This window comes from Varroa jacobsoni, unplaced genomic scaffold (genome assembly GCF_002532875.2).
Source record: "Varroa jacobsoni isolate VJ856 unplaced genomic scaffold, vjacob_1.0 scaffold_61, whole genome shotgun sequence".
Classification (NCBI taxonomy): domain Eukaryota; kingdom Metazoa; phylum Arthropoda; class Arachnida; order Mesostigmata; family Varroidae; genus Varroa; species Varroa jacobsoni.
The window spans coordinates 25,405-50,285 of NW_019212963.1; the positions used below are offsets into that span (position 1 = coordinate 25,405).

General features: G+C 42.3%; 1 protein-coding gene across 3 annotated transcripts; it reads right to left on the reverse strand.

The window, feature by feature from the left end:
• Positions 1-3,418: 3,418 nt before the first annotated feature.
• LOC111261400 (uncharacterized) lies at positions 3,419-24,881 on the reverse strand. Of its 3 annotated transcripts, XR_002680959.2 has the most exons (5): positions 23,658-24,877; positions 6,468-6,730; positions 5,441-5,827; positions 3,923-4,213; positions 3,420-3,710 (listed from the first exon to the last, which is right to left on the reverse strand). XR_002680959.2 is itself a non-coding variant. In XM_022834867.2 (4 exons), exons 1-4 carry the CDS (start codon positions 24,259-24,261, stop codon positions 3,705-3,707), a joined length of 1,260 nt encoding a protein of 419 aa, XP_022690602.1. In that variant the 5' UTR covers positions 24,262-24,881; the 3' UTR covers positions 3,419-3,704. The 3 variants fall into 3 exon arrangements, 2 of the variants coding, with proteins under 2 accessions (XP_022690602.1, XP_022690593.1); XM_022834867.2 differs by lacking the exon at positions 3,923-4,213 and having other exon boundaries at positions 3,419-3,710; positions 23,658-24,881; XM_022834858.2 differs by lacking the exon at positions 3,420-3,710 and having other exon boundaries at positions 3,818-4,213.

Genomic DNA, 24,881 nt, shown 5'->3' on the forward strand with positions numbered 1-24,881 from the left:
TATTTGTTTTCCGTACACTTGAGCAATAAAATTATTGGCCAAAGGCCAACAAACTCAGGCCGCGTATGGGTAACACTTGTTCGTTCTTTGTATATGTAGTCAACCTTCTTTTCGAATTAGCGGCCAGGACAGCTTCGATCCGATGCAATGAAAAAGGTTCTCGTAACTCGTAAAATTAGTTCATGAAACTATAACAGAAGTTTACCTTTTCCAATCTGTATATAGGAATTGATTTTGACAGAAGTACTATATATCTGTAGTCTACTACAACTATTATCGAATTCAAATTGAAATGTACCTTGCTATAAGGTAATGTACACTTTATAACTGTAGCTGCATGAAAGGACGCCCGTACCACATAATTGGCTTTGTGGAAAGCGTCTACGGAGAATGTGCATCGCTTGCACTGGCAGCACGAAATGAAGAGACCTAAGAATTTCGTCAGAGCCCAGGGTGCATTGGGTTACATTTTGCGCCCAGTGGACAACACATTACTTGAGGCAAAGGTCGCTACAAAAATAGCTTACGTTCATAAACACATGTTGGGCACAGAAATATTTTAATATTACAGCACAGATCCACGCTATAGGGAAGATAACGGATATATGGGTTCCTTTCCCTATTCGATCTGTCCAGATTGGCCGTATTAAGTCCCTACGCATCAGGTCGTTAGTGTAACACTAAATAGTGGGATATCCTTCCCCTCTTATCGTGTATATATATATATATATATATAAAAGTGTAAGCGAATACGTCTCTATACGTCGTAAAAATGTCCCGTGGTTCTTCATTTTGCTACAAGCTCTCCCTTGGGTTCGTTGCACTCAGACAGACAAATACCACCTTTCATTTCCCATCATTCGAGTCAATTTCACTATTTAGTATGACCATTTCAGCTCGAGCAAATTGCTTTACGACCTTGATCTCTTCTATCATCTCAATTGATTTTCGTACCGTAATTTTATAGTATAAATTCATCTTTGTAGAAAAGCTTTCTTAACACATTATCCACACCTCGTGGATACTTGATAGATATATAGCATAGTAATCAAATTGGAACGATACCAGTTTGTGTAGCTTAATGTACAGATCGTACGTTTGTCCACACGACGCGGCGAACCATCGGCCAAAACATCGGTAAACAATGCATCGATGCAGAATAATGTCGCGTATCAAAGGGCGCTACACGTTTTCATTGCTAAGAATGCTCCTGATTATTAGAACGACGCTTACTGTGTAGCGTTGACGTCTATTGGCTGTCGTATAACTGTCGACAAGTTTCGACACGTTTGCGTCTATAGTTACAGAGGTAACGAAATTTTACTTACTTTATCTGAAAGATCGTACTCACAAGATGCGGACGGTCGGAGCCAAATTTAATAACTTCATTGCCATATCGCCTATTGGTAACTGTTTCAGTGCCAAAGGGAACGATCGTTCGCTTAGGGGACAGGTGTCTTCAAATTCGCCAAATGTGACCCTTGCAGATTTTCTGACCAGCTGTGCTCGTTACTTACTGGTCTTAGTGTCGTTGTTATTATTATTGTTGTTGTACGTACTGTGATCAGACGGAACGCTTTAGGACACTGTCAATTGAGTTAGGGCACTGAAATGACCAATGTGCCAAAGTCAACTGGAGGGGCAAAGCGAACATTTTCTTTATGATAGTTTTTCGATGTCATAAATTGTAAGACTGAAAATGACTTTTTGAGCGCTGCATAGCCAATGTTTTTCCACTTCTCTATGCAGTTGCAGAAAAAGTGCCCGCTGTATCGTGCAGGAAAAAAGTACGACATAAAAACACAACGCGGCATTATGCAAGCTATAGTTTCGTATCGAATAGCTACTAATTATCAAAACAACACAGAAATATATTATAGGAAACCTGTATACGGCAAGTTCCTTGAGCAATCCGAAAGCTATAAACGACACAACATTGAATCAAACATGATTCTGTGTTTAGTTTATGAAGGTTCTTGTGTTTCTGCCTAGTGATAGGCGTAATTGGAGCCAACGAAATTCTTCTTTACGCCGATAATATGGTAATACTCATATATATCGACAGTTGCCCATAAGACAAGCTGCGTTTGTGCGGCGAACGCTAGCTCTAGGTTGTCTCACTCGTGCTTCTAATTATGACCCCATTTGTTTAACATATATGGACTATTAACATTGAGTCACTGGCACATGTGATCGTGTCGTCGAGATATTCATGTCTGTACTGCATAGAAGAACGCAATAGCAATAAACTGACGATGTACGCGAATCCGCGATTCCGTCCGTACTTATTCTCACCCAAACTCACCCAGTCTCAATTGAAGTGGTAATTGTATAGAGCAATGATTTGGCCACCTAACTAAATGAATTGAGAGAAATCTTTCCGCGCCTAAATGGTAGAATTGTTTCAGATGCGGACCAGCTATAGGGTCCCTTCATATAGGTGGCAAGTTCCGCAACTGTCCTGGAATTTGCGAAAGTTACAAACCTTGAGTTAAATGAGCTAGATCTAAATTTTACTACTTAAATAAATAAATCTACTTAGCTTAGACGTAAGGTATACCCTAACTAACGCCTTACAATCTGACCAAAGTTAACACTAGATACCATTGTGTTTCACCTGTAAATATTTTATCTGACCCAACAAAACGTTAGATATAACAAGATAGTGGAAATGTAAAAAAGTTTATCGGACCTACCAAGAGATAAACTAAAATGAAAATAGAATTTCACTCTACCTAATCAAGCTTTCTGGTAAATAGAATAGTGCGCTGAATATTTTTATTTTATAATCATTATTAGTTCTATAGATTTTATCAGTTTGTCTATATATGATTCATATGTCTTTACCACATCTTGTCCTGCTCAACAACGCGTTATGTTTATCACATTTTATGTTTTCTTTGTTAAAAATGGCCTAAAAACGGGGATCTAGTTACTGCTAGTATACCGTACCAGAGCAGTGAACGCAGATTTGGATTGTCATAAGAAACTATGAGCTTGGAATCGTTGTCAGCTTGAACTATCATAGTCGTGTCAGTATGACTAGAATACGACAAATAGGCTTAGTTCCTTCAGGCCATCGATAGAACATTGGAACAGTAAAATGTACCGTGTACTTGTTTGGCTGAAACATGACAATTACCGCCAACCTTCCCGCGGTACAAGTCTCTCTATTGTTAATAAAAGTCAAGTTCCGAGTAAAATGAACGTAATATCCATTGAAGAGGAGGCCATGCGTTCGTAATAAAATAATCACAAATAAGTGTATTAGCGTAAACTATAGCGAAATGGCCCTAAAACACTACACAAACAGACGGGTGCAAGGCTAGTTGGCCGATATAAAAGCACGTGTTGGATTCCTAACAGACTAAATACGAGCCCGCTGTATAAACGTGTATCAAGCAATATTAATAAAAAAAAAAAATCTGACCAATTTCGTCGTATTAACGGAGGCAATTTTATTGACGCTGTTTAGAGGATATCCAGAAACATGGTTGGGCAGATTTGGAACTCCGCGCAGTTTAGGCCTCGAATTAAGGCCGCAGTTGCACTAAATTGGACATTTACATTGAATACGCACATTCGGCCAAAAGGTACCTCTCAAACAACCGTTACACAATGTACGCACAGCGGAGAACATGTCATTAACCCATAGCCTGCCTAGCCCAGGCCACAGCAACAACTAGAGACAAAAGGCCAACCCGTTATCCCTGTAAAGATTATAGAAAATACGTGATCAGTTTTTAAATACGCTATTTGCTTTTTTATATAGAGGTCGAACACGTAGACATGCATACAGAACAGAACGCAGAGCACCTTAAATAACTGAACGTTTATTTTCTAAAGGCCATAACGATGTAGTAATATTCCGCTATTATAACTACATGTATTTACATTTTAGGAATAACAATGCAATATAAACCTAATTATGCCTATATTTTACTGCTGCACATCTGTGTTTTAGACGACACTGAATAAGATTGATTCGAACGTCATCTCGCAACGGGCCCTCGACGTAAATACGATTTTTTCGAAGAAATGTCCCCGACGAATTCTGGATACCTTCACTGGCGGCTTACACTGCTTTTCGCGGAATAATTTGATTCCGGAAAATTGTACCTTTGATTTCAAGTCAAGTTCCTAATTTACATAAACTGTCGCTGAATTATATGTCAACGAGCTGAACCTGCGTTAGATAATTGAACGTAACCACCTGTAAGAAGGACAAAATGTAATAGGATTTGTTAGATGACAATCAATTTTATTCTCGTCGCGAAGTATTTCCGAAGGTACAGTGATTGCGCTTATTGCGAACAAGTTGGAACAAACAGGCTAAATGATCAAGGAGCTGTTTTTCTTTTTTAAGGAAACGAACCTTCACTCATTTAAGTAAACGTACAATATTTGAACGTCATAGTCTACTAAGGCTCGTCCGGTCAACGCTAATCATCAACGGTAAAATATCCGGCCTTCTATAAACTGCGGAAAAAACCAATAGTACGTTTCGGCTTGGTCTTCTGCTACGGAAGCGTTCAAAATGTAGAACTCTGAATAGATAGCTAATCAACGAGTTCATTAAAATTCCTCATTTTTATTGAATGAGACGGGCTGTATTAGCTCAAGTACAAGCGTTCTAAACTGATACGTTGGATCAAAGAAAATGTATTTTAACGAGATGCTCAGCCGTAGAATATTTACTGTAATAATTATATTTAAAACGGCCTTTAACCATTTTACATCATATCTCCGGTGATGTGCATCGTGAAGCGTTGGATATTTTCCTCAGCAGATACTGAAGATGTTCTTCATTAATTATAACGTAGCGCGTGCGACTGTCGAACGCACAGGTTATTAATATCGGAATACATTGTGTGTGTGTGTGTGTGTGTGTGTGTCTTTTTTTTCAAGGTTTGACTAATCCATTACGTAAACACGAATACGACGGTTGTGTAAGGTAGGCCGGGTGTAGAGCTGGGTTTCGAAGATTGGATTTGTTCCTAGCGACTCACTAATTTACGACAACGCATAATACCATACTGACCAGACAGCTCTCACGGATAGTTGAAATCGTATATTTTTGAGACACTCCATTTGTTAGGGAATTCAGTGTTTCAAAACTGGGTTAACTGTGGGATCTGAATGGTGACATGAAGCACGCTGCAAGTATGGCACGAAAGGGGGCGAACAACAGTCAAAGCCACTTGCATATATAAATAAACTGTTACTATACGTAGCCATACTTCCTTCGTATAAAGCCGTACAAACACATATCTACGCGTGAAATGTGTCTCATGAAAATGCCCGGAAATTTACTAGTGTTCGACGGAAACTGCAATAGCATCCGTCCTTTTGTACCTAAATTGCAATAACGTGCAATATCTTTACGGCATAACGGATCGTAACCGAAGTCAGTCATTATCGAGAGAGTAGTCGTACTGACCTTTTTTGTCACGGCCGGTGGAGAGTTTCGGGGTTGTGATGCATCCGAATCGCTGCCAGAATCAGGACCCGAACCTGATGACAACGAGCCCCCACCACTCCCGCCAACGGACCCAGAACTATTCATTGACGCGCCCGCTACTGTTGGCGTGGCTATCGTCGTCTTGATAACTGGCCGCAACAGCAATTGACCCCCTGTCGCCGAAATCCCGCCTTGCGCGCTTGCCTGACCCTGTGCGGTAGCGACGGAAACCGTCGCTAGTGGCCCCAACGCTGCCGAGGCAAGTGCCCCTGGTCGAACTCCGCCGGACGCCACCAACGATTTGGTCTTTGCTAATGCTAACGTCGTTTGCTGTTGTTGCTGCTGCTGCTGCTGCTGCTGCTGTTGCTGTAAGTGGTGGATCCGATGTATTGGTTTTGTTGTTCGGTCAGCGAGAATGAACAGACGATAGGAAACGAGCCGAATTTCGAACGAACGAGGGAAAAGCGGATGAAATAATGAAGGTGAAGAATGGCCAAATAAAATAGAAGAAGTTGGATATTAGTAGTGGAATGAATGGGTTGTACGGATACGTCTTCGCTGTTTACATTTTACTTTTTACTCGACATTGATGAGAAGCTACGTATGAAAAAATTTCCTATGTAGATATCTATTTACCTGCAGACTGAGGTTCATATGAGTAGCCATTGGTATATGATTATTACACACTTCAAATAATAAAGCTGTGTATATAGCGAAGTCTGACAATATATGCATTTATTTTTCAACGCATGCCAGTTGTTTGATCTACTAATACTTGATACTGTATCTCACTCGTCGAATGGGGGATCGCTGTTCAAATGCCGTCCTATACGTGGGCCATTTTATTGGAAGACTGGTTTCTTAAGGACTCCTCTTTGGGTTGTTTATATATTGGTTGGCTCGTCTAAGTACGAACCCCTGCAGGAATCTAGTAGATTACTTTCACTAACGTAAAAGCTTCACCACAGGTCTTATATGAGTCTGCACAAGGCAGTGAAGGATGTACCTGAGTATAGCCTCGAGGTCCTTGAGCCTTAGCGACGCCCGACCGGCATCCAGGAGGCTGAAGCCAATACGGAAGTGATAATGGAGCTGCAGATGTGCACAGAAGACTCTCGATAGGTGGTGGAACCATGGCTCCGGGCGGGAGCAAAAGGATGGAGTGTCGGTATATCTGTGGGGGAGCGAGTACTACCGGTGCTAAATGGCCGCGCCGAGGAACGTTTCCCCGGCATCCAGCCGCTGGAACACTTGAAGAACGCCTGTGTTCTGTGAAACATAAATAATAATGAGTATCTATAAATAAACGAAACACCGTGAATTGAGCGGGCAAGTGATTGTGAAGGAGCTGGATAATGATTTAATAGTATTTAATAAATAATCTTCCTTTTCAAGTACTGGACTGTTTCATTCGAAGTTTCACTGCTCACAATTTCATAATTAACAATTATTTTATAGTAGATTAGAGCTAACCCGCTAATTATTTGAATATCGAGGCCGGGACTCTGAAAGCTTCTCCCTGACTACATACTTACAGTTTGTATCGCCATTTAAGTTCGTCGTTTATTGAAATTAAGTCAATCTGATAAGGTCTTTCACTGCCATCAAATACCCACCATTCTCATGCCGTTTGTCCATGAATCTTTTCAATAAATTTCAAAAATTTTTCAAAAAGATTTTACATATAAAAAATCGATTTTCGTATTTTCGCTTAATATTTTATAGAAAAAAACACGCAATTTGAAATGTGTAGCAGCCACCATGACTTCAGAGGTAAGATTCATCAACCAATAGCATTAAACGGGAAGTTTCACTTTGTGGAAATGTTTTAACTAAGTATTCTTCAGGGGGTCTGCATAGATTGACCCATGTGCGCTGATAAGCAACAGGACATATCCGACAAGATTCGTAACGATTGCAACTTCATCAGTCAGGCGTAGAATTAATCATGGGCGTTTCCATCGCACAAGATCGTGCGTACCGAAATTTCAATCACAGTAGTCACAGATAACATAAGACCTTCAGGTAATAGTTATATAAGTCCTACTAGGTATAGGGTACTAGGAAAACTAGCTTTAGAGGGAGAGGGGAGACTAGGGCCTAGAAAACCCAAGGCCAAGGCTCAATTTCTGCCAAAAATCTAGATCAATTCTTCAATTGTACAACTTAATGTGGTCCCTTTCTTTAGACAATAAAGTCTATTATGCACTTCCCTATGACATAAAAACTTAATAGTCTTACCAATTGTCAACGACTTGAAGCTTTATAACTTACCTTCCAAAAACTTCAAAGCTTGACAATCAGTCATTGATTTGGGGGCACTAAATAAGTTTGTTGCCACAAAACCCATGTCACAGACTTAGCTAAAGTATAGGTTGCGCTCATTGCGGATCCGATCGTTCTGCACCGAACAGAATATCTTTGAGTACCTTACCTACTACTACACGTCATATCGAATTTAAGTAATTGAATTATGCATCATTTAAAGCACTCCCTTTTAAGAAAAATGTTAACGAAGCGATTGCTTCGTAGATTTCTTTGGGAAATAAACCATGCATTTTATATTGGGAATCCTCACATTTATTTTTTATCAATGAGCCTAAGGTTAATGCAGGTTCCTCACGTCTTTCGCTGTTGTTACTAGTCAGAGCTTGCTTTCAGGGAAAGCTACAAACAATACAACGCACTATTTGGTTTTTATGAATATCGACACTATATAGATATATATAACGCTGAGATCAGTAACGAAGTGGTTTTGTCCTCGTTATGGTACTACACGCTCTCCCTCTTTTGCCATTTTCACCAAAGAGGCACGACACCCTGTGCTGCCATTTTGAATTTTGCACCTACTTCCGCGCCCTCTATGTTTTCTAGCAACCAAATCGACTGTCATTTATATATGTTAACTCACTCAGCCCATCCATTTATTTATGTACTTATAATCACTTATTTTTCGCTGCACGACGATGACGAAGATCGCTTTTATCAACCAGTGTCCATTCAATCCAATAGCTACTATGAACGATCTCAAAAATGCCAATATAATGCTGTTACGTGGTCCTACAATGGAATACATGAATGTAAAAATAATAACCCGCGTTTCATTGTCACCTCATAACGCCTACCTATTTTCCCCTATATTGTCGAAGAAGTGCTAAGCTTTACTAGGCCTCTCTATCATTTAGGGTCAATATTGGAAGCTGTGCTGGTTTTGATCGTATCGAAATCGTATCCCTGTAGTGTTTCTCTATATAAACCTTGCTTGCCTGATCATTTGTTCTCTTCCTCGCTCACGTCGTCGACCGCAAACGTTGTCACCGATAGTGAGGCACCACTAGCGCCCCTAACCCATCTGGCTCTTACTGTCGAATGACGTCGAGCGTCGCGAAACGTGTGAATGCTGCAACCCCTTCTCAAAACAACCGAACTGGCTAGCAAACCCGACCAGCGGCTTATACTTGAGTAGTCGACCCTCTGACGCTAATTGACTTGACTTCATTTTCGCTATTTTTGCATGCCATAGACACACAGACAATAAAATGAAAATATGGATACGCGGATGCTGCTGCTACTGGTGTTGCTAGCGGCTATGACGCTGAAGACGTTTACCTTATAAATACAAAATGACAACGATGCTGAACACGACCCACCAGGGCAATAACAACAACGTCCACAGCAGCAGCAACAACGATCTGTGTGTGTATTCGACTCTGTGTGGTTTGGCGCAATTGGTGAACGGTGAAAACGGGAGTGTAGCTAAAGTGATCAGGGGGTCGATTCCTTGTTGGTCGGCCTTTGCTATAGGACACAGCAATTTCGTCTTTATACAACGTCGAAGACGGCGCCGCCGCCGCCGCCGCTTTGGAAGCACACGCATCAGCAAAAGTGCTACTAGGCCATAGTCGAGATATTGAATTGCTGTGCTTCTTTTTTCCTTCACGAAGTGCTTGTGACTAACGACGCCGCCGCTATTGCACTTCAGGGCCACCTGCACAACGCACCACTGCGAACTTTCACGTATGACTGGCTTGGTTGTTTGTTAGCTGCATATACGAGTTGATTTTGTGGTCGGCTTTTTCAAAGGGACGGGGGATACTTGGGTTGGAAGGAAAGTCACATTCTTCCCGTTGGCTTCCAGTGATTTTTCACTTTCTCGCTGTCTTTCATCGTTCCCCCTAAATAAATAGCCCAAATGGCGGCGGTAACGACGAAGACTGAAATGATCCCAGGAACGGGAAACAGAAGCAAGGTAAAGAAGGTACGGGCGCATACAGTGTTTAAGATTTTCTTCGCTATCCGTCCAAACGGTTGTGATCTTCTATCTAGCTATATATCTAGATAAAATAGAATGAGATGCTTTAGCCGGGAAATGCAGCCGGCGACGCTATCAGTTGGCGACGTTCCGTACCGTCAATAATAGATAATTCGATAGATTATCTACCTATCTACAACGGTTATTGTGCTACCGCGTTGGATTTGTGTGGAAGCGTATGTCCCCTAGGGAAGACGAAATCTAAAAAACAGAACACGCAAAAGCAGTGCTATACCATTAGTAGCAAAATCACCATTATGAGGCAAGTTTTTCCTCAGAGCTCGGAGTTCTGCTACGACAGGGGTGCTACGTCCGATGCTAAAAATTATCATTACATTCAGTTTTGCTTTGTAAAAACTGATAGAAGACTTGAGTAGATCATACTCATACATCATCATCTGAATGGATCGCGTAGGAGATCACTGAAATTCGGTAATGGTGTTTACTATTCTCTTGTTGGTACATTTCAAAAGCCTAGTAAATTTCACACGCATTAAACTTGAGTAAAATCGGTTATATCGTATTCGAACGATTTTTATTGACATCGGGAAAACTGTATTTGTTTGTAGGAGGTACTAAATAAATCGGTTTTTAATTGAAAATAGAACGCTGAGCCGTAATTGTATGAGTTGAACAAGAAATCTAGCTTGTATTAATGCTTGATTATTTAAATGGGTTCATCATTTCGCCCAATAACCTTCAGCTGTAGAACTGAAAAAAAGGAATAAGGAACCTAAGTCGTTTAGCCGATAGTTCACTTACTTGTTTGATTTTCATTACTCGGTGCCCATTATCGGTTAGTTGTCTATTAAACTTCGTAGGACATCTTGATTGAGTAATATATTTAACTTAAATCTCATCCGCCCTGTGCGCAGTAGTTTTATCGGTGCACGCTTAACATAATCGTGTATATACGTAATGGGTCATTAAAATAATAAATTACGAAAAAATACCCGTATGAGTTCTTGTCGAGGCAGATAACAAAATAGGAAAAGAAAAAATTAGGCAAAAATTTGCCGAGTAGCCAATTTATAGTATAACATGACATCAAATATAGCCAATGTGGTACGTCTATTGCTCCTATAGGAGATAAAGAACTGCGAGCTGGGTCGAGTTATAAGCCCGATCAATTTTCGATTCCGAATAAAAAAAATAGACGGACTAAAGACTTCGCACATATTGTTCCCACCCATCATCGCTTAAATGACCACTACGACAGTTATTGCATGCGATACAAAAGGCGCCTCAAGAAGACCTTCCCTGTCCGTAATCGTTTAGTGAGCGAATAGATTATTTTCAATAAAAAAAAAAAAGCCCTGCTCCAGGCTGGCACTTACATAAGTTTTATTACCACTACCGTAATGGATTACGTAAATTGCATAGCACGATCCAGGCAGACACCAGTCATGTGTATATTTGTCTTTTTGCTTCAAGTTACGAACGCATGCAGGATTTATCTTCAAGTACGACAACGGCTACGCTATATTCCGCCATTGTTTCAGCGATTTTCTCATTGATAGCTATACCATGTGTTCTACTGGGCATTAGCCACGGTGATCCGTGTACCGAAATGAGCTCTCGCAGGTGATTAGATTCATAATATTACCTTAGAAAATGTTTGTGGAATGTATTCAATCGAACATTCACAAGGTTTACGTCTTCTTCATAGGAAAAAAAATCAGCAAATGGCAAAAGTTCGATTTGAAAAACGCTGGACTCTTCGTCTCTAAATATCTTCGTATGAAACACCCCCGGTGCCAGATATTGACGCTGAGAAAAAGTGAAAATTTTGTTGACTCACGCCTCGACCTGCTAGCGTTCGGTGGAACTTGGACGACGATGGATCCGCGCAATAACTTTTAATCATTAACTTTTTTTTTAGCTATGTAAAATACGTAGGAAAAAACTCACACTTGTAAATTACACAGGTCAGTAGCGCCGGTCAGTATCCAAGTACAAAATATACAAACCTGAAAATTTGGCGAACAGTTTTTAATTTAGGAAGCTGTTCGATCCGCTCGTGGCCTTCACCCGGGAGACTAGTTCGTCGAACGATCATACGCCAGCTATGAGTGCACGATGTACACGTATTTCCGCCGTTCGTTTTCTGATAAGATCCGTCATCGTTGCTTAGGATGGTTTGATCTGCTTCAATATTAACGATTCTGAATATTCCTGAGTTCATAAAGGTGTCAAGTATGGAGTGCCTCGCAATCTTAATGACGAACGACCAACTGATCTACAGCGTAGACATGCCTTCCATTCACGGCAGCTAGTACTCAATAAAATTCAATGGACAACAAGAGGACTGTAAATACCCAGTTATGTGTATCAACTGAATACAACAATAATTAGATGTTCGATGCCGGAACAACGTTGAAATAACATTTCCGTTGTTTAAAACTATTCCCTGTTACGCAAAGCGCGCTTGAAGGAACGTTCAAGTTTTCCTTCGTCCAAGTTTCCTGCTTCGGCCGAAGTGGTGTTTTGTCCAACCGAGTGATTGAACGACATCTTGCCCTTTGTAAAACTCTCAAGCTGAGCACTATCGGAGACAAATACACGTGTACCCTCGTCCAACAGTGAAATCATTCTCACTTTGGCACAAATAAGATACGCTATAGCTAGAATACACGTGGCCTAAAATCGAGCTATCCGACCTCGTTCCTATGAAGAACAAAGTATAGTGTTAATTGCTTTTACGCTCTAGGACCTCACTAGCAGACTTGCGCTGCATTGTTGGGCTGAGTTTGGCAAGTATCGTTGTCCCACTATGGTAGTAGCGTGTATTGAAACGGGTTTTTTTTTGCTTGGAAATCCTCCACATTTGCAAACTTTCGAATGCTTATATCCCCGATGCCGGCGGACATTTGCAAACAGTAACTCCGTAATTAGTAGTTATATATAACTAAAAATGAGGGCAAAATTATGATGGCTCTTATGAGCGAACAGCAGTGTCCCTGTTCGCTTGGACATCACCTTCTAACGTGTTTTCATTGCTAATTACGATGATATGTTACTTGCACTTGTCAACGGTATCCAACGGATTTGGAAAACATACACAAGTTGAAATATACTGAGAAATTGATTCGAATCCGCTGCACGAAAGTACCACACACATTACACTAAATAGATATGCAGTAAACAGCAAAAACAGGTTTTTTGCCGGCAGGAAAACAAAAAAAAAAACAAGTGCAGCTATCGTTTGGTCATATCGTTTTTCATTTTTCTCCTTTCCATCGATAGCGCTTAGCTCGTATGGAGCTCCTTCCGAAGCGAAATATCAAAGTAATTATAATTACGTCAAAGCTATTATAATCATATTGCAATAATCGTCGACACAACTGTGCATGCTTTTTTCTCATATTGAAACGGCGGTGATACTACCACTACAGATATAGAATAGCAGCGAACAGACAAAGAAGGCACCAACAGGCGGCGCCTTCTTCGTCTGTTTTTGCCTACGACGTACTCCGTAGATGGTAATCGGCTTGCTGACACCGGCTGGTGACGTGCAGCTATCCCCGTTTTCTACGCCACGTCAGCCGTTGTTGTCACTGACGTTGATTATGTTGTCGAAGCTAACCGTCAGTTACCACTCGCCCGCGATGACCATGAAATTAACGATGGGGCTTCTTGAGGTGGTAATTCGGCCCGCTATTGCTGCCACCGTTACCACCATTGCGGCCTCGATTGTATCAGTCCTCAACGTTATGTCGTACTAGGTTCAATCTGCACTACGGTCCACTATAGAATACCAGTACTGATAATAATACCCCTATAACCCCGGGGGGCTGGAAGGGGCTGGGAAATTAGACGGTGGGCAAAGCTGGGGACAAGACCAACGGCAATTCCAGACGAGCAATGGAAAAGTCGCCACGCGGATGCAAAACACACTGGGGCGCTGTAGATCGACAGCGAACACGCTGTTGTTGCCTATGTCAATCGACGTTCGCTTGACGAATCGCCGTTAGCAGTGACGGCACTAGCATTTTATTTATCGCTAATGCTTTCACCCGGAGGCATCGAGACGTTAAGTTCCCGTTCGTCATTATACAGCCTTGCTGCGCATTGTTTGGTCAACGTGCTTGTCTATGTATGAAGGTGTATGTGGGTCTGTATATTTGCGTTAGTATTTGCACGTATATTGACTCGTACGCGTGGTCGGTGGCGATGCGTGAAGCTATAAGCAGATTTTTAGAATGAGTCGGCGCTGACAGGGTCAGCGCCTATGGCTATAGCAGCTCTACAGCTGTTGTGAAATGCTGAATCCATACGGTAAATACTTTAGACTTAAACTTCATTGTCGCAGTTGTATGCAGTGATTCAATTGGCGTGCTACACATACCGATATGCAAGATGCACGTGTGTACGTACGACATAGTGGTAGTTAGTACTAATAATCATCTTTGTTCTTGGTCAATCACGATAGATTTTTGTAATCAACTGATTTCACTTTGTTTGTTTTTTTTCTTCCTACACTGCTTCGTGAGGCCGGTATGCACACTTTACATCTACGTAAAATATGACATATAATATGGTTTATGAACGAAAATGTCGTTTTGCCTGTATAGTGACCCGGCTCTAATGGCCTAATCATTTCATTCGAGCTTCCTGTTCTCCTATAATAGATTCAGGCGATTTGGAACACTCTCTAACGTAATTGTTATGAAACTGACCGTACGAACCCTAATGGCCTGAACCTTATGCCTTGATCAATATGGGTTTGCCTGTTGCTTGAGGCGCTGATATGAGCAGCTCTTATTTGCATTCGGTCCTAGTAGTAGAGGCTACCGCTGCTTCACTTGTGATCATAAAGGCGGGAGCCCGAAACTGCTGGGTCACCACTGAGTGCCTTAGATAACGGGATTCGCCAGCCAACCGGAACCGTTCATCGCGTAAATTCCCATAAAAGGGGTCAATGAACGCCCGAGGCACTCAGACATACCTTTCGTTGTTGTTGTCGTCGTTGTTATTCTAATTGTCCTTGTCTTGACAACTGTCATTAGCTAGGGAGCCGACGTTATTCTTGTTGTTTGAAAAGTTTACCCGCCACTCGCTAGCAAAACGCTTTGGCGGCAGCTGTTTCGATTAGGGCCAATCGGTGACGAGAGCAACTTCACGCCTGACGGACTACGACGTCAGACGAACGTAATGACTGATTAAACTTGACGTCGGCTCTGCAGCCGCGACCGTTGTCGCGTGCTTATCGTGTCGTCTGTCGACGTGACACTGACGCTTTTAGGATCCGACCCGCCCCGTGCCGCCTCTGGCGCGCGAGTACCAGCAGCGGCAAACCTCAACAGGCCATAACCATTGGCGTGATATGCAACCGCATCAAAGCTCTAAACATAGGGGATTCGAAGAGAGATGGCACACGCCGCCTATGGCGTGTTAGCGAGTTAATTGCAGTAAATTGCGCTACTTGATGACGATTAAAAAGTTCCCAATAGATGGCATGTCGTTTTTTGTATTTGCAATCGGAGTGTAATACGATTGCGGCGTCGTTGGGAACTTACTTACGTATCGGATCTACCGTAAACCATGGCGGCTAACATCACTTAACTATCGCTACAGCCACTTAGGAAATTTTAACATCAAAATGTAGCGCTTCTACATGTTAAGAGACGTGTTGTATTATCAGTGTTTCTTTCAGTTGGTTGGTTACTTTTACATACGAATTTAGGAAATAGCGTTCAGATAAATTGAGCGGACCCTTGTTACTCTGAATACGTTCGGAATATAATGCTATTGGAGTAGTTTACAACTAGAACCCCACTCGTTATATAGATTTAAACGATATGAAACAAAATGATATGGAAAATTCCACTCGAGTCTATATTCGACCTTCTTCTCGGCCAAAATAGTCCCGATTTAGGTCACACCGTTTTGCACAACATCACTGCCTAGTGGCGCAAAATCCGGTTTCTGCCGTCCCCCTAACCTCGTTCAGTGTTGCTATTCGTATTTACATTACGATATCTATATGTCAGCCTATAGCGTACCTTACGCTGGCCCTTCGATCAGGTCTTTCTTCTTTTTCTTCTTCGCAAAATGTAATAACTTCTGAGGGGGCATACAAATACATCTTCGGAGTGTTAGAAAATATGTCCTTATCACTAATACGTGTTGATTGTCACGGTGGTCGTTCACCAACACGTGTCTAACAAAATAATCGTTTGTATTACGATAGTTTATACAATGGTATAGGCCACTCTGTAGCTGGTACGTTTCTTCATGCCGGTGGGATTTTATCCAGCTAGTAAATTTCAATGATGACGATGATGATACATCAGCTAGCGAGTAACAACGCTTAGTTTAACATTTCCTTACTACTGAATATGGCGGAATGCTGCGATCGTTTTCATAGCAAAACGAACAAGGTTGCCGTATTTCTAACCGAACGACAGAAAACATAGGGAAGATCCACATTGCTACCATATGGAGCCCCTGCTCACGCCGTGCTAACGGCCGCTCTAACAGTATAGTTTCAACTGTTCATTTCAACTCTTCGTATATTCAATACATAGAGTTCAATTACGTTCCAATAGCTGATACTAGTTAGCATCTCATTGTCGTACGAGTTACGGCCGACAGTGTTTATAGACGAAGCGTAGTCATAGTGTGATGCCAGGCCCAGTAAACCTCTAAGAACGAACGAAATTCTTATACATTTGACCGAAGCGCGTAACATAGTAACATGAACGCGCTTGGATCGCATCTCGACCCCCCCCCCCCCAGCGATAGCAGAAAGATAACTGAGATCGGTTTTGTATGCTTCTTCGAAATCATTCAAAAAGGTAGAATTATCTAATATGGCCTTCAATCTGTTAATAAAGCGAGCGTATTCGCGAAAGCGCAATGTGGACGCGTTTGCTTTCGGACACATGGTGGCCCGGGCTCGAAACAGGACGTGGACAACTGACGTCAGCCACCGTAATTTGTGTTGCGAGTCATCCGCTTAAAACAATGGCCTGCAGTACCGAACGTAAACACTCGTTTTGCGTTTGAATCATTTTCGGTTGAATAGAATGTTATTGAACGCTGAAATCACCTAGCTGAGGTCGTCATTCAGTGACGCCCGACGCGAGAGTCACCGTATCTCGTAACAACGTGTCGAAACGCAAGTCATGAAGATGATTTCGATGTGGAATACTCATATACAGAGCTAGCGGCAATGTATCGAGGCAGTAGCTTTTGTCGGTCTTTTGATTGCCGTTCGATGCGCAGTCTGAGACTCCGTGAGTGAGCGGAAAACGTTCGCCAAGGAGATTTGAAGAGCATAGCGTGGCCATGCAACTGCCACGTGTTCTGAACGTATGTTAGGGGGAAGAAAAGAATTCTTTTTCATAAACGCATATGTCACTTTGACGGGCAAAATGAAACTCGCTGCCAATGAACGGACCCCTGCTATATCGATATCGTTGTACCGTGCATAATAGGCGAGGTAAAAACTCCTCTGCCTAGAAAGTCGGAATCGAGACCTGGCAAAGAGGTATCAAAGTTGTCAACGTACAGAGCATATTGAGAAGGAAAAATAGCGGCTGACAGACGTCTGCCGACCGTTTTCGTTGAACCAGCGCTCATGTAAAATTGACCGATCATTACGCTATTTATAGTCGCATTGGGGTAAAGTGTTAAGCTGGCACTTTCGTGATTTAGTCGCGCGAAGTACAGACGCAACAGCGTGCAATCTGACGTACAGCACGATGACCTACTAGTATCATTTACACGCAGTTTGTATCGCGTAAAATTTAATGCCGTACTTACACAATAATTTACTAGAACTCGTAATACATACTGTCGTCTGCGCGGTGCAAAAAATCCGAGCACATCGTATATGTGTAATGTGTCTAGGCATGCCGGCCATTGGCCGGGGTGTCGATCATTCATATCGCTAATGTTATCCACCTTACCGAAGTTGTTAATTGTTGTTGACAGCGTGGGCCTAATTGAGTTGTTTTCCGTGGCGTCTGATCGTGTTGTTGTCAAAGTGCATTCGTGTAAATATCGCATCGGTACTAGTCTATGCCTTTGTTGACTGCATTGGATTTTTTTCATAATAGTGGTAATTATACTGTATAATATCTGTAACAAGTAGTAGGGACGCATAAATGTGACTGTTTGCATTATATCCTCAATCGTAATTGTGTGTAGTGCGGCGGGACCAGGCAGATTGGCCCTAGGCTCGTAGGCGTGGCCACCTCTCTGGCTGCCTCTAGGAACTAGCCGTCTATAGATCCGGCTATCGACGACAACTGTTACCATTACGGCCACTTCATTTTGTAGCTCTTCAAAGAAATAGCACTACTGTGTGCTGGACTTGGATAAGCAGACGCTTTGGCCGTCAGCATGATCATCATCGTTGTATGATCGTGATAGAGGCGGTATCTAATTGTACAGTGGAATGCCATTCCTCGTCCGTGTCGATCATCCCGCCGCCGCCGCCGCCGCCGCCCTACCACGCTTTATCAATAAACCGTTGACACTGTGGCTATAGCAAAGCCTTGATAATAATAATAATATTGTTGCCCGACCTAGCAACTGAACAGTACTATTAGAATAGTATTGCATTCCCATAATAAATATAATTTATTCAGGGGTCAAATGCTTAGGACTGGCAGTAAAAGGCGCAGTAAAATCGATCGATCGTTCGTAGCCGTTGAATTACAGTGTGCCGCTGTTAACTTTGACGAATCCTTGTCAGATTTTGCCTGTTCGAGCGTCGATAAAATAGCTATGAATACTATTTAGGAGAAATTATGCTATACCGTGTTAGTCAAACTGGCTATTCCTATTAAGGCATCCTTAAGCCTGAAATGGGCAGGACTCATGCCACAGCCGAATATAAAACATCATCATATTATGTCGTTTCAGTTAGAGGTCCCGTTTAAGAGCGATATGACCAGAGTACAGTGGATGATCAATATGGAGAAAGACAAGCCAAAAAACGAATGTCAGCGAGCATAAACGGCGCGCACTAATTATATTGCAGGGTAGTCATGCATAGACATTGGCTCGCTTGTTTCTTTCGTTTTTACCGCTAGCTAGTCAATAATGGGAGACACGATCGATGAGTGTATGGAAACGTATACTTCTTCCGAGCATCACTTCAACGGGTGAACGTCGTCTGACGATCCTAGTAGAGAGAAGGAAGTCCCGAGTCCAGGAAGCGCACGAGCGAAAAGATGAAATGAAGAAAAAACAAGCAGAATTCGTTCGAATATGCTGTCCGATTCCGTTCCTCCCGCATAATCAATGTGTACATACGTATGCACGTACGCACACATACACAGACTGACGCTGAGACCATCCTGCGCAGTCAGGCACGCACACTCGGCCAACAGGACAAATCCGGACGGAGTGACGCTGCATTGCTACAGTGAGGATGGGCAACGAGGCAAGGAGCCGCAAAGCAAATAACTAATCAAGCGATCAGCGACTCGCTATTCAGCAGCAGCAGCCGCCAGCGAGCGAGCGATCCATCCATCCGCCAGGGCAAAGTCGTACATTGAATTCAGATAGAGAATACCCCAGCCAAGAGAAATCTCGTCACCGAAGCCAGCAGTAACGAAAGTCAGAGCGCAACGTGGCAATAGAACAGCTTTGTCTTCGTCGTGCTGCTGACTGGACTTTGACGCTGCACGCTGCCCGTTACAGATAGTTGAAATGGTAACATCAGCAGCAGCAGCCGTAGTAGTAATGATAAGAACGGTCGCGTTAGAGAGAATAACAGTAAAATGAAATATCAATAGCAGCAGTAACAAGCGATCGACGCTGAAGTTCAAGAAACTGAAGTCCGATCGACCAAGCGATGAGCGACGACTGCAGTCTTTCGATATCCGAAACGAACAAACGCGAAAGGACGCTAAATGAGCCCCGCTGCCGCCAGCTTGTTCCTGATGGTCAAACGAAGAGCAATTGTGAATCTGCTCGGGGCACCAGCGCAGCTGTAGCACTCGTATACGCACATACAGATCAATGCATGTGTGTCTGTGTAAGCGTGAGTATGTACTTGGCGGGAGTGAAAGTGGCGAAAATTTCTCCCTATCATTGAGAAAAACAAGCGCTGGCCGATATGCTAATGTAGAGAATAGACGATTGTCGTGCCGTGCCCACGGACATAGGTCGTTTGCGATACTCGGCGGCGGCGGCGGCGCCACCTGTCGGCTGAAAGCAGAGCCAGCCTTCGCCAGTTATGGCAGGATAAACGAAAATTTACAATTGATTTTTCCCACTAGACATCGATGTGCGCATGGCCATGACGAAGTCTGAAAGTGTTGTTTAAATACCGCTGTGTATTTTACAGGTTAACGTTAGCGCTATTGGATATCTTATGTCAGAGAGGGGGGGGGGGGGGATAAAAGTTTGTTGCTATATCGCTCCTGCTGGAGGTCCTAAGGTGTGATGAGAATCGTTCTATTAGGCTTTTATTCATAAATTCATTGCATTTTTTTTTTTCCAAAATCATGCGGCTGTCAATATTTGAATTGGATGAATTTACCTCTTTACAAACTTGGCTAATTGTAAGCTATGGCAACCTAAACACAAAACTAAACTCTTTTCGTTATCAATTGTGACGAGACTCGACGCTCAACGGGATTTGGGTCACTTTCACCGCTATAGTAGTAACATAAAGAAGCTGTGTAGAACCATATCGGTCACTGCCGGCACCGATAATCAGCAGAGCAGTCATGCTACCGCAATATGGCTTTTTTTGCCCTGTTTTTTTTGTTCCTTTCTTTTTCGGAAAGCCAGGAGTGAGCTTAAAGAAAGAGAATATTGTTGAGTGCGATCTGGTTTAGAGAATAGTTCTCTTCGAAATATTCAAAGACTAAAAATTATACTCATGAAGATTACTACTATAATTAGATCAACGAAACCGAAATATGTACGTCGAAAATGTATGGAGACCAAGCGGTATCTAGATATACGTTAATGATTTTTTTCTTTGATGCTGCTTTCTTTTTTGCTAAATCCGGATTTGATAGGTCTCTTTTCTGTCTCTGCCACAATTACTGACGTGACATCGGGCGAGTCCTACCGAAGTGTCATAAATTCTACACGCCTCGGCCTGTTTGGTCATTAGTAGTACGTAATTCTAGAAGATAGCATTGCGTCTATAATAACGTACGCGGCGAAATTCGTAAAAATCAACCCGGGACGAATCAAAGCAACCGAGAAACTTCTAACCCCGTTCGCTACTATAATGCCTGGAATAGAAGTACCTATTTCGGGTGCAAAAGCGGGGTGAATGCTTGCGCTCTAACCAAAAAAAAGCTCCATCTCTCAAAACGATGTCTGTTGATCGCTATGTAGTACAATTCAGGTCCACATTGATTATCTATTCACTGAAGTTTATCGTATAAACGGAGTACGATCTAGAGTTGAAGCGGCCCAAATATACTATTAGATTCTCACAAATCCTAAAGATGAAGGCAAAAAATGTTCTCTTTAAGCTTCTCATTGGATATCTGACGGATACGGTCTGTTAGCCGAGAACCCTGTAGCACTGCTCAAGGGTGGTGTGCCAAAATAAAAACCGAAATATTCTAACGAAAGGACGGATCGCATGCGACTTCTCGAGTTCAACGAAAATTGCTTAGAACCGTCTTTAAGAAGGAGTCATTGTTAGATGGGCCTGCATCTATTAGCTATGGGGTATTCACTCGTCTGCGGAGCAAACTGGGTTGCGTCCGTCATATTTTGACTCAGTCAAAAAATTTGGTGTCTCAGATTTCTTTTTCGTTGCAGCCTCCTTTGATTTTCGAATTCAGGTAAAAATTTTAAATCACTTGAACGAACGAACGAACGAACGCACCGATCACCGCAACTGCATTGTAGAGCGAAAAAGGTTTTCGACAGTATATAACACTTGGTCATCACGGGACAAAAATTTGAAACGGGAAGCGATAAACAAAGATGGTCAGCTATCGTACAACAAGACTTTTGATAACATCAATAAAAAGCGTCATGAATATTTCGGCATAGATGTGTTTGCGCTTAGCAGGAAAAACAGATCAATGCGGGGCTTCGCTACTTGTCATTAGCAACATTCAGCAATTAAACCGAACGTGTTCGACGTTGGCCCTAATTTTCTACCATTATACACTTCAGAACTTCTTTTTATTTCGTAACATATACTTAAAAACGAATAAAGAGCGTGTTTCCCGTTAAAGATATAGTATATTTTCTATATAAGGCTTTGGCGATAGATAAAGGTCCGCGCCGAGGACCGTAGAGCCTGAAGTATTGATATCACTGATATGCCCGTTTTTTAATGTGCTAACTTGTACGGGTGCAGTTCCTTTGTTGTTGTGCCAAGTCTAAACAATGCAGGCCTCTAATGTTGTTGTTAGCTATTCCTCAACAGCGTAATACGATTCTCATGTTTAAACAGGGATATGAGGGTGCCTGGCGAAAAGTAGCTTACAGTACTAGCTTCTTTGCCAGTCTAGTCTTTCTACTGTCTCAACTGTTAATCAAGTTGATGTAGACATTATTTCATCCCAATTACATCGGCATTGCTTACTTCTTTACAGCCTTCTGTAAAGATGGCTTGTGCAGTTTTGCAAAGGCTCTCACTAACATTTGCCAGTTTCTTTCTTATCCTCGAAAAATATTTTTTTTATTAGATATTTACATTTTTTTTTTTTACATATAAATACAAAAAAATAGGATATAACTTGGGTCGTCATTCTGTTTGGAGAAGAAAATTCAAAAAAGGAAGTTTTTCTTTGCAGTTTGAAATAGGTGAACATCTCAATCACGCTGTACCTAAACCTAGGTAATCTTGGACCTTAACAGAAGTTTAGCTATGATGAAATAAACATTTTAGTCACGATTTTTTGAGTCTCGATTTTAGGCGCACGATCTTCTATTGGGATTTTCGTAGCTTTTACGAAGCCTTCTCGCTCAGGCTCATCACGAGGCCCCTGTTGCAGTTCTGTCACCGCCCATTCCACTGTTGAATCTCTCATATTTGCATTTTCAAATCGTCATACGTTGATTCTGAACACGATTCCATTACCGTAGCGTTAAAGAAGCTACTGCCCAATACGTCTAACTGTTAAAAACTAACCGAAAGTTAAGTCGTCATGGGTGCTATGCTGGGCCGCACATCAATAGCATAAGATCAAACGGCAGACTTCTACTACTGGCCAAAGAAAAGGCTAGCAGGCGCAAGAGAGACTTAATCGATGTGCAGCTCTTTGCCTATTAACAAAACCGGTAACTACCTAATTTTGAGCCTTTTTTTTTTTTTTTTTTTTTTTATTAAATCGAGTCCCCAATGAACGCACCCCACAACTTTTTCATAGCCTCATTTTTCCAATCGTAGCTGTTGTGAAGTATAACGGAGACGAGTTACCGTTCTCGATCACCCCATCTATACTCTAAAGACTAACGACTATTTCCCTGGATATAGCTCGCTATCTGTCTTTATAGACGGCATTACCAATGTTATCAAACTAGCGCGAGTGAAAGGGATAACAGTCGAGGAAACAATAAACCGTTCAGGAAGTATCAGAAAGCAATGGGGGCGTATTTCAATAGAGAGCAATCTGTATCCGTGATGAGCTTTTAGTTGATATTCTTATAAGAAAAAAAAAAGATTTATCGAATTTTAATTGAAAAATTAGAAACTTTAATTGATCTATTTTATTTAGATATGAACGATATGATGCTAATATGGCATTAACTTTGTGTGAGAAGTTAAACATATGGTCATTGCTACAAATTCCGCGCTAACTAGTTACTGAATATTAATTCGCTAGCACTACTATTAATAGTAGCATGTATAAAGACAAAGGTACCAATTTCACCTAGTTCAATATGCTCTCGCAAATTTGCTTTCTCTAAGGGTCCACACGTAGGTCAACTTACCCCGTACACCTGCGCCGGCCCTCTTGTTCGTGCTCCGTGCCGTCCTCGAAGGCCGGCCATTTTCATCGGCACGACCTTCCTGAGTTGCCAACTCATCGTCGACAAACGTCACTTGCCTTCGAGACGAGCCATTGTTTATCGCTTGTGAATGTGCTGCTAAATTATTCTTCGCTGTGTGATGGCCGGAGGAGGCAATCCGCATCATCGAATGTGGGGTATCCTTAAACGGGTATCCTGCGTTGTCCCCTCGAGCCGTACTTATAACCGCAGCTGTTGCCGCGTAGTATTCTTTCTGCAAGTCATTTTGATCGACTGGGCGTCTGTCGATGGGGTTAGACGTGCGCCTTGACAACCTCCTCTGTCGAGGAGGGACCTGCATTGAAATCTGTATGTCTTGAGGTTGCATCTGAGGAGGATTAGGTATACCAGTCGTTGATGACGACGGTGATGAGGTTATGACGGCGGTTAATGACTGCGGATCGTCCGAAGCGCTTTCTAACGAAATCGAGTGAGCTTCGTCAGCGGGTGTCGCTAACATAGAAGCCTTACGTCCGCGTTTGTGTCGCGGCGGCGGTTCCGGATTAGCGTCCATTTTAATCAACATTCTGTTTGAGATATAATAGCAGCTTTGATAACTGAGAGCAAGATAACTCACAATAGGAGAGTGAATCCAATGAGTGTTATCACCGCAAGAAAAAAGCCGAGAAAGGATGCACCTTGTTCTACCAGAAGTCAGATCACTCTACAGTCGAAAGAGTAGCAGATCAGTACCCCGTCACCTTTTATCTACCTTATGAAGAATAACACAGTATCTTAGAAACCAATTGCACTATGTCATACATGCACCCTAAATAATTGCGCTTATTCCCCTTTACAGCTTAGTGATTTGAGACGCTCTAACGACGCTCACTTTGAGAGTCCCACAGGTTTCATCTATCAAAGCTTTTGGTTCCTGTCGAAAGCCTTAAATCCGCGCACCCGTCCACATGTAACCATGCTTCGTTGCCAGACTGGAGGAGACTGTTACGCTCAAAGCGCCAATACAACCTACTGTGAAATACGATGTCAACACGACATCGCAAATGGATTGATCCGACGTCACAGCCGTTTTGACTATCCAACGTTATTTCGCTGGTCGCCACGATAATCGACCACTTGACTACGAGTTATCCAGTCGTTCAGCTCAAACGGTTTGTCGATACTTGACGTAACGAAGTGTGCGCG